The sequence below is a fragment of the Oryza glaberrima genome, chromosome 4 (genome assembly GCF_000147395.1).
Source record: "Oryza glaberrima chromosome 4, OglaRS2, whole genome shotgun sequence".
Taxonomy (NCBI): domain Eukaryota; kingdom Viridiplantae; phylum Streptophyta; class Magnoliopsida; order Poales; family Poaceae; genus Oryza; species Oryza glaberrima.
Window position 1 is genome coordinate 17,140,835 of NC_068329.1, and position 11,407 is coordinate 17,152,241.

Consider the following 11,407-nt stretch of genomic DNA (forward strand, 5'->3'; position numbering starts at 1 on the left):
TTAATATTTTTATATTTGTAAAAAAAAATTGAATAAGACGAATGGATAAACGTTAATAAAAAGTCAATGTCATCGTACATTAAAATATAGAGATAGTACCGTACTACTCCGTAAAAAGAATTAATCCTAGCAATGAATGAGGATTGGTCTTTTTTAGGCCAGAGGGATATCCTCTCTTATTACAATGTTATAACCCACTAACTTTTAAGCTTAACCTACAAAGATGTCAAATTAGCATCAACTAGTACGTTGCCACATCATCATCCACTAACAATCATTACATTAAACGTCATGCAAACATGCTATATTATCTATAATTTTTATAATTTATTAATTTAGAACTTTTAAAATCCAAGCATGTTAAATCATCATCCCACATAATTTATATAATATTTCACTATATATCTTTATTATTTTTTGTACTATCCTATGTATTTAATGTTATTTCTCTATTTTCTTATTCAGTCATACCACATCAAATGTTTTTAGTGCTAAGCTATTAATGTATGGTCTAAATTATCTCTCTCATTTTCTTCTCTCGTAAAACCATATCACTCTACTTTTACATTTGAATCACTATTCTATATAATATTTAAATTAAAGTTATTATAAATTATGTTAACTTATATAATCTTATGTTACCTAGCTATTTTACATATTATTTTTACTTATTGTTATCATACTAAACTCCGTAGCAACGCGCGGTTTTCACATAGTATTACTAGTTTTGGTTGCGATAACCTACCATGTGTGGCATCGAGTGATTAACACGGTTCAGCCTTTTCACAAGTGGTTTTGTGGTGACTTGCACTCTTGTGCAATGCACATAGGAGGGATGAATCGGGTTTTTGATAGCGCTTTGTGCGACTATTAGGCTGTGTTCGGTACCCCTTTTTCCCAACCCATCTCCCTCGTTTTCCGTGCACACGCTTTTCAAACGGCTAAACGGTGCATTTTTTTTGAAAAAAATATGTACGAAAGTTAATTAAAAAAATCAAATTAATCATTTTTAAAAATAGCTAATACTTAATTAATCACGCGCTAATAGATCACTCTATTTTCCGTGCTGACTGTTCCGGCTGGGAACAAGGATGCCCGAACACAGCCTTAGCATCTTCATCCACTTTATTCGTGGCAAATTATGTGATGAGACGAATCAATTAAGCTTATGGTATGTGCCTTTTGCGATACTAGCTCGATCGCTTAGACATCTTCATCCGCTTCGATTCTGCCATTGTCTTGATTACTACTCGTCTACTCCCATATGAGGAATTAAAATAATCACATAAGTGCTAACATTTCCAACATAAACAAAGCAATATTGTGTGCATTGGATTTGAAAGCACACCATGGATGTGTGCACACATTTGGACTTGAAAGCACACCATGCATCGCAACAGTGCTGTCGGCAGAAGGTTCCATATCTTGTATTTGGGCAAAAATTTGTAATGCTAACGGCACTAAATAATAGTTTCAGACTTTCAGTCAATCCATACGGTCATACGGCAGACTTCAATATATATACACGCCAATTTTCAGTTGTTGGTCAGTCGGTCATCTTCAAGGGGGTTGAGCTGTATACTTGATCCGTCCTGTATGCGCCCGATGACTGAAGACTCAACTAGTAGTTAACTAATTTTAAGCATCAGATAGAAATTGAAATAGCAACAATCAAACAGACTGACGCCTGCAACCACCCAAATGGAAATGGTTAACTCGTTAGCATCATACACGTAATCACCACATGTCCACATGATCATTCCACAAGCCTGTACCAAATGAAGTTTTAGATTCTGACAAGGAGGGCCAACTGATGAGTATTTAAAAAGGCTAATATTCTTTTCAGCTTCTGACTTCTTACTCATTAGCTCAGTCTCGATTTTCAGATAGTCCGATGTAAATCATATCTCCCAGAAGCTCTCTAAGCAGGAAGCTATCATGCACGCTTCACTGCCGCTGCTTAATCTTAGACGGAAGCAAGTGCCAAACCATTATCGATCATCAGTAACAACTTGTTGGGGGCAGAACTATTCTGCAAGCTACTCCTGGTAGCTTGGCTAACTTGGTTTGCAAACCGGTCCCAGCTATCAAATAGCACTCGCCATGTGAGGCTAGCCTACACTTTAGGAGAGCCCAATCAGTCGCCAGATCTACTTAATTAGCAATTCGAGACCATTTCTTTAAGATGAGACAACGGATTGATAGTGCTACCCAAGCTCACACCACTGCTCTACAGCCCCCTTGATCTCGACCTCTCCAGGGGAACTGAAAATCTTCAAGCACTCTCAGTTTTTATATATCTCGAGGCGGCCATCATGCACAGGGAAATTGGACGACGACGAGACAAGATATCCAGCCCACTAGTGGCACCAGTTCTCGTCGACATTTCACGTTAAAAAGATGGTATGCCGGATTGCTAATGGCGATGGATCGGTGCGTACGTACTATCCGGCCGGCCGGGTTGCTGTCGACTGCGTCGGGTCGCCGTCGTGCCCATGCAATGCTGCTCCTCTTAGGCCCTGTTTAGTTCATGGGAGAAAAGATTTTACGTGTCACATTGAATATATGGACACACATCTGAAGTATTAAATATAGTCTAATAACAAAACAAATTACATATTCCACTTATAAATCACGAGACGAATTTATTAAGTCTAATTAATATGTCGTTAGAAATTATTTATTGTAGTACCACATTGTCAAATCATGGCACAATTAGGATTAAAAAATTTATCTCGTAATTTACACAAAATCTGTGTAAGTAGTTTTTTTTGTCTGTATTTAATACTTCATGCATGTGTCTAAACATTCGATGTAACAGGGTGAAAAGTTTTTGTTTGGGAACTAAACATCACCTTAGGGCTTAGGGCATGTTTAGATCCCCTGGCAAAATTTTACAACATGTCACATCGAATGTTTGGACACATATAAGGAGAATTAAATATAAACGAAAAAATAACTAATTACACAAATTGTGTATAAATTGCAAGACGAAACTTCTAAGCCTACTTGCGCCATGATTTGACAATGTGGTGCTATAGTAGACATTTGCTAATGACGGATTAATTATGCTTAATAAATTCGTCTTGCGGTTTACAGGCGGATTCTGTAATTTGTTTTGTTATTAGACTACGTTTAATACTTCAAATGTGTGTCTGTTTATTCGATGTGACACGCCAAAACTTTACACCCCTGCATCTTAAACACAGCCTTAGGCCTTGTTTAGTTTCTTTTTTTCCCAAAAACGTCACATCGAATCTTTAGACATATGTATGGAACATTAAATATAGATAAAATGAAAAAACTAATTGCACGGTTTGCATGGAAATCGTGAGACGAATCTTTTTAGCGTAATTAGTCAATGATTAGCCATAAATACTACGGTAACCCACATGTGACACCTACAAATTTTCTTTTCGCGAACTAAATAAGGCCATATCTTTTTTTTTTTCCTTGGCAATGGCGTAACAGTACAAGTACGTAGGGAGTACCAGCCTAGCTAGCTACCTATGGCGTGGACCTTCTGCCCCGGGCTGGCACGTTGGATCGATGCGTGGTTCACTTAATTTGTTCTGGTGCGTGTACACAAGTACAGGCACAGGCGCGGCAAACCGTACGAGTGGTGGTGGTCGGAGAAGTCGTGATTAGCCACGCTGAAGTGGAGCCATCGGAACAGCGGGCGCAGCTAGCTAGCTGCAGGCCTGTAGCTCGGTCGACGTCGCCGCCGGCGTGCAGATGCAGCAGCGAGAGAGGCACTGGGGTATACGTACTGCGCGTTACTGTGCCCATCCAGTGCGCCCGGGCTGATTTGATTAGCCTGAAAATGGATCGGTGTCCTGTGCCATCAAATCTCTATCAAAAATTCAAAATCCGCTTGAAAAAACTCTCTTGATTAATTAGTGTCAAAGACTCAAAGTTGATGTGTCGATCATGAAAACAATGTTGATTGACCTCTCTTCTGTCTGCCATCGCGATTCTCAGACTGTAGCTAGCACCCTGTAGCACCGTCAACCCGTGGTACCATACAGGGAGAGGATCGATCGATCCGTCCCTGCGTGTATTCGCCGGGCTGTAGACTTCTAGGGCCACTCTGGGCCGTACGATCGCGACATATATGGATGGCCACGGTTCATCGTTGATCGCTCAGCACAACCTTACTAGGCGGAAACAAAAATCTTGGGCAATGTTTTTCCCGTGCTGATCTTGTACGAATGGGTCCTTCATATTAGATATTTACTCCCTCCGTCCCATAATGGGATGAGACCCATCCTAGCACTACGAATCTAGATCCCATCCTAGGTTGCAACATTATGGGACGGAGGGAGTAGATGTCTACTGCACGTCTATTGTTCCATCGTACAAATGTACGACGTTAATTAGGATATGTATATCTAGTTCAGTACGGAGTAGATGCTTAGATACTCCAGCTGTTTAATGGAAGGATAAGATCATCTCTGTTTATGATCCTTAACTTTAAAAGAAGCAACTATATATTCTAGAGGGGCCGTTGCTCCCAAATTTTTTTATATCTTTTTCGTCGCTACTATATAAAAACGATATTTTTACAGCTGTAAAATACATTTGCAAAGGTGGTTTGGCCAACCTCCTGTAACAAAAAATAAATGAAAATGGCGCATTTTCATAGGCGGGCAATAAATCGTCTATGCCATGTGGAAATAACTTTCATATGCGACCAGCTTAACATCACTATTTTTAGAAACAATTTTCTCGTGCAACCTTCTTATTTAACATGATCATATGTAAAAACTATTTCACAGTTGGGTGACCTAAGTTAACATATGAAAAATACCTACTTCTAAAGACACCCATATTTTTTTTAAGTGAATGCCATTCAGCTAGCTTTATTGATCATTACACATTGGTACATCGTTTGTCAAAGTGCATAGAATATAAGCAGGAGGTTCATCAACCCAAGTACAATACTCTTTCCTACTAAAAGCTACCCTGGCCAATTCATGAGCAACTTTGTTTTGCTTCTCTATTACAATGTTCAATAGATATGCTATCAAAACCTCTCCATATTAGATTACATATCTAAAGACGTCCATCTAATACTACTACATGTGGAAATGGGGTTACTTCCAAATACAAATGTTTTAAATCATCTGCCTCTTAGATATTTGTTTGTATAGACAGCCAGTGTCGGTGTGTAACCCTAAGAATACTGCAATGGCCGATTTTATTGTGAACTGCCCATGCAGTCTAAAGGGGTATCAATGAAAATTATTTTTTTGTTGTAGTCTGTACACCTGGCCTAGCTAGGGTTGTACTACTACGTAAGCAAGTGCAGTGTGCACGATCATAAGGTCGTGTTTAGTTTCTCCCCTATTCCCAACTTTCCATCACATCATATCACATTAAAAACTTTCATACACACATAAACTTTTAACTTTTTTTTTCACACTCCCAACTTTCTTCAAACTTCCAACTTTTTTCAGGAACTGAACACACCATTAGTACTTTGCTAATTTGGGCCCTCCAATTTTACATTTAATCCAAGACAACGTTCTAACTTCTAAGTAATAAAATTAAGAACATTCTTATCCTTTTTTTTCCACAAAAAAGAAAATCTCCCTCCTTCAATGAGATCTAGCTAAAACATGCTTGTTTAATTTTCATGGCCCTGAAAATAACACCCACCTAAAAGACCCATGAAAGTTAGTAAATTATAAGTTAGTATCAGGGTCTCAAATTATTAGATATTGCCTAGCCCAGTCCAGGATTTCCCAAACCGCCGGGGCCGGGGTTACCGCGTCCCGGCGGTAAGCACGGTTACCGCGCGGTAACCGTGAAAAACTGTACGAAACCGTACAAAATTCATCAAAAATTCAAATTACTTTTTAATTTATTTAAATTTAAGGAGGTTACCGCGGTTTTTCTATTACCGTACCCCGCGGTAATGTAAACCTTCCCGTCCTATGCTTCCTCAAACAACTACATGCTTAGATAATTTCCATTTATCTATTGCTCGTCGAGTCGTTGTACATGGCCTTGATTAGCCAGCAAGTGCATCGGCCCTATATCCCGGAATCACACTCTTTGAAAAAAAAATGAGTAAATTGCGCCCACGGTACACAAACTTGTTAGGTAGGTGCAATTTAGTGTAAAAACTTGCAAAACTCTCGTTTTGGTGCACAAACTTGTATAGGTGCGTGCGGACTATGACTAAATAGAATAGCAAATCTAATTTTGCTGAGTTGGATGATGAGTAGACCGCCAACTAAGCATTCACGTAAGAAGGACAGGTTTGCCTGCTCGTAAGCAATGGCCCTATTTTATCAGAAAACCCCTTCTATTGTTTGGTATTTCGATCATGTATAATTGTTCAGTGAAACGAATCTGAGAGGTGTTCATAGCGGCGGGGAGCTGGGAAGGTCGAATCCGCGGTGGCTGTAGTGATGGGGGTCGAGCCTGACAGCTACGCCGTGAGGGGAGTCGAGTCCGACGGTGGCTACAACGGGTAGGTCAAGTCTGACGGCAGTAGCTGCAACAGTATTGCCGAGACTGACTATAGTGACAGATGGCGAGGAGGTCAAGTTTAGTAGGAGAGCTTAGAAGTTGATGCTGCGGTAGGCATTTGAGTGCTTTGCTTTAGGCCAACATCAGTTATCTCAGACTCTGACAATTCATATAGCAACTTTGAAGCCTAGCTCCAATGCTTCAGTGCAGACATTGAAGCAGCAAGGAATTAAGCCATTGTGCCGTCAGATTAACAGCATGAACATTAAATCCACTGAAGCAGCAAGGAATGTAATGCTTAATTGTACACATTGTGACAAAATCTGAACACAATGAAACACGTGAGTGCATATTTTGAACAGAAACTGAGATCCTGAATAAAATTCAGTGAATAACTTGAATGAAAACTAAATGCATAAGTTGGCATGAATTTGATTGTGCACTAGTAATGTAGCTCAAAATCGATAACATGGAACCAACTTTATGAATGGTAGTATAAACTACTGTTTCTTTTTCTTGGGAGAGTTTTTCTTCTTGGGTGCTGCACTTCTCTTCCTCAATGTGGCCCTCCCTTGTTTGGTTGATGTGGTTAGTGGTGGTTGAACCCCTTCTCTCCTATTAGTAGCAATGAAAGCAGACTCTGGCACTGCTCCTGGATGCACCCTTTCTTGATGTTTGCTAGCAGCCTGTAAAAGATTATGTACTAATTTTATGATGGTTGCTATTAGCTGACAAAATGCTAGCTTAATGAAGGATTTTTTTTTCTTTGAGAACTTAATGAAGGACTGTCACCTCCTTAATAAAAGCTTCCACCACAGATGAACTCAGATAAAAATTTTCTGGGGTATGCTGAGCAGGTGCATTTCCTGAAACAAATATATGTTCTGTTTAAAATTCCTTGTTAGTGCAGCTAAATATATACACAAGCAAAATGAGCATCAATAGTACCTGAATGATGACAGGTTCCTGAAACAAATATACAAAGAGTTTAAAATTCATAGTTAGTGGAGATAAACAAATAAACAAGCAAAATAAGTATAAATATTACCCAAGTGATGACAAGCTCTTCTTCATCAACAATTGATGAAGTCGCCATTTGCTGCATAGTTTGCTTCTGAAGTTTTAAGTCAGCCTTCCTCTTTTTACAACTAGTTTTGTTGTGACCACCATTTTTGCAGTAGCTACAATGCATCTCTACTCCATGCTTTGAAATTTTAGTCCCACCCTCTAGTTCTTGGGGCTGTTTTCTCCTAGTTTTCTTTGGCCTCCCCACTTTCTTCTCATATACTGGTGGCTTCACCTCTATACCCTGCATCTTCTCCCAGTGGATACTATCTCTCAGTGGCATTATGTTGTAGCTATAAGCTTGTTCATAGCACCTGGTTGAATAGCAAAATGACACTACATCCTCTTGCTTGATCCTTTCATGTCTTAGACAGGAAATGGCATGGTTACAAGGAATCCCAGTGAGCTGCCACCTCCTACAGTCACATCTCTTTATGTTAAGTTCAACAATGTATTGAGATCCTATGTCGCTAACCTGAAATGCTCCCATCCCAGCAGGCAAAACATAGCATGTATTAGCCATCTCTGTATTTTTCTCGACCTTCCGTTTTATTTTTGGGCAAATGCCACATGGCCAATTCCTTTCTAGTTCTTTTTGCTTGGTGTACAACCTGTTCATGATCTGATTTCTAATCCTCTCAAGCATAGACAAAATAGGCATCTCCCTGGCATCAAGAATGTACTTGTTAAACACTTCTGAGTTATTGTTAAGAAGGATATCACACTTCGGAAAGTCACTGAAAAAGGCTCGACACCATTGGTTTGGAGGAATTTCTTCAAGGTACTTATAAGCTTCACTACTTAATGCCTTGATCTTTTCCATATTGGCATTCCACTCGGGCACAGTGCTAGATCTTGCAATAGCCCAAAGTTGGTTCTTTAGTGTCTCCCCTTTATGTAGCACTTGAAAATTTTGATATAGATGCCTCACACAGAATCTTTGTTCAGCATCAGAAAACTCCCTTCTCACAGCTGGAACAAGCCCCTGGAAACGAATTATAACGAATTATAGTTAGGAACTAAAATGTGAGTTATGTATATTATGAAAAAAATCAGACAAAGTCATACCTTCTGCCTATCAGTCATCACTGTCCATGCAGATGTATTCTCAATGCCAAGGTCCTTTTTTAGAGTGTCAAGAAACCAACTCCAGCTTTTCAAGCTCTCAACTTCAACTACTGCAATTGGAATGGGAAAAATACAGTCATTTGGGTCCATACCAACAGCAGTTAGGATATGGCCACCAAATTTTGTTTTAATATGGCATCCATCAAGACAAATGATAGGTCTACACCCAAACATAAACCCTCTCTTGCAAGCATCGAATGACATATACAAAGTATGGAAGCAACCAAAATGTAGGTTCAGGTAGAATGAGCTCCCTGGGTTAGAGGTTCTCAATTCTTGTCCATAGTCCCATAATTGGTTGTACTGAGATATTTCATCTCCATATATGGCCCTCATAGCCATCCTTCTAGCTCTACCTAGCTTGTGCCTAGATGGTGTTAAGTGGAGTTCCTTCTGAATTTTCTTAGCAAAGCTCATCAGTGTCATTTTGTCATTATCTCAAAATTCTTCAATGTACCTTTCTGCAAGACACTTAGCTGTGACGGCCTTGATCTCCCACTGTTTAGAGCAGGTGTGCTTCTCTATATATTCCCTTACCACTAAGCATTTGACTCTATTATCCATAGATGCAGACAACATCCATGGACAACCTTCAGCACACTTAGCTTCAATTCTTGTTTTGGTATTCCGTGTCTTCTTAATAGCAACTCGGTTCTTTATAGTATATTGATCTATTGCTTTCCTAAGCTCTACAACATCTGCAAACATCATGCTAACCTTAAACTCAGGTGTCTCCATGTCTACATCAGCCCTAAAACTCTTAAAACTGAACTTGATTTCTTCTTCTTCTTCTTCAGAAATATCTGGCATCATCAACCTTTCATCTTCAGATGAAACATAGTCTGAACCCTCCTCTTTATTATGCACTAACTCAATTTTCCCTTCAACACAATTATCAAACAAGTCATCATCCCCATGATCAATCTCATAATCACTATCAACAAAATCTGGATCTTCAGTTCTTGACTCCTCTTCATCATCAATTTTAGCATCGGTAGCACGTTTATCTACAATCAACTCCCCACCATCACTCTTAGCCCTAATTATTTTACTTGGTTTCACAACAGTACGCAAAGGATCTAAACCAATAATTGCCACATCATATAAGTCAATAGCGTCAACTATGTCTTGATGATCTGCATACAAAACAAATGATCGGACCCTAGGTACAAGAGCGACCATACTATTAGTGTCTGCATCACACTTAACTCTTCTCAACCCATCACTTAATTGTTTGCCAGGAAGCAACCAGTAAATTTTGGTGTTATCAGATTTCTCATATCCTAGTTCTTCAATGAAATCATCAACCCACAACAGTGACCAAGAATCTGACTCACAATGGTCAAACCAGCTTACTCTACCATCAACATAAGCCCGGTTTACACCATTTCCCATAAAAAAGCCTCCGTGGTGCATCTCAATGCTGAATTCTTCATCTTCGTAATCTACATATGTTGTGTACATATAATTATTCATCTTCAGAACAGTTTACTTTAGGTTCAGATGTTTAAGGGTATATCCATGTTTAAGGGTATATCCAGGAAGAAAGCATAGTTAACAACAGAAGCTAGCAGTACATTAATGATCAAATTGCTCTCCAAAAATACAAATTTGCCATGATCACTTCTATACCATAAATGTCAACAAAAATTACAGCTTTTGTGTACCATGAACTAGCTCCTGGCATAAATTAAAACAACTGATAGTCCTTCTTGTTTGCAATACCTAATAAATCGACAATAAGAGGAAGAAATCTCTACAAAAATTGGAATTGAGAAAGACAATCTCATTTTTGACCTGATAAACTAAAGTACTCACTGTATACATGAGATCGTGCACCTTCACTTCGCAGCCCTGGCACCATGTTGCCTCAGCGCCGGCGGCAACGTCCTGCCACCGCTGCCCTAAACGTGGCCGGCGTGTTGTCTCCCAGAAAAGCCCTACCGCCTGGATCCAATTCGCAGCCTTCCACCTTGATCCAAATATCAATCTCCTGATTTATCTCCTTTTGTTGCTAACTCAATTGGAGGTAGGCTATCGTGAAACTGATCTCTAGCATGGGCATCATCGTGGGCTACAACACAAAAGAAGATTCGGAGGAATTGAAAGATGTATGAGGGGTTATTTGCAAATATGTGTAGCCAGCTCACGCCCCCATAACGTGTGTATGGCTGATGTGGCATCCTAATCACAAGCCAACTCAATAAGATTGGTGATGAAGTCATGTCTTGGCCTTGGTTCGCACGCACTACGCAAGTTTGTGTACCGAAACGAGAGTTTTTCAAGTTTTTACACTAAATTGCACCCACCTTACAAGTTTATGTACCGCGGGCGCAATTTACTCTAAAATTATCATGTTCAGGATGGACACAATAGACTTCAATCCCGCTATCTCAAACAGGTATCTAGGCTCACCACCAGCGAGCTGCAATGTTGTGATGACACATGTTACCCATGCTCAATGATACCCACAATAATCTAAAGATTTATACAGCCTCATTTTTTCACTTATATTAATTATACTTATCAGCTAAAAATTAAATTTTTTATCCTTAAATTTGAAGTTGATTTTAGGGTTTTTTCATCTAAATTTATTTTTAGCTTTTATTTTTAGATCGCTAAAGTTTTATTATATACAGTTTGGCTTATTCAGCCAAATGATGATGCCGTATCACTTGTCACTACTCGCATTATAGACACAATTAATCCCTCAAGAACTAAGCTGACATGTCGA

The 11,407-nt window shown here is 39.3% G+C and overlaps 1 protein-coding gene across 1 annotated transcript; it reads right to left on the bottom strand.

Annotated features, from left to right (window-relative positions):
- Positions 1-6,783: 6,783 nt before the first annotated feature.
- LOC127771717 (uncharacterized) lies at positions 6,784-10,735 on the bottom strand. The gene is made up of 6 exons (XM_052297642.1): positions 10,492-10,735; positions 8,614-10,118; positions 7,529-8,530; positions 7,429-7,446; positions 7,273-7,346; positions 6,784-7,166 (listed from the first exon to the last, which is right to left on the bottom strand). Exons 2-5 carry the CDS (start codon positions 9,097-9,099, stop codon positions 7,305-7,307), a joined length of 1,548 nt encoding a protein of 515 aa, XP_052153602.1. The 5' UTR covers positions 9,100-10,118; positions 10,492-10,735; the 3' UTR covers positions 6,784-7,166; positions 7,273-7,304.
- Positions 10,736-11,407: the final 672 nt, after the last annotated feature.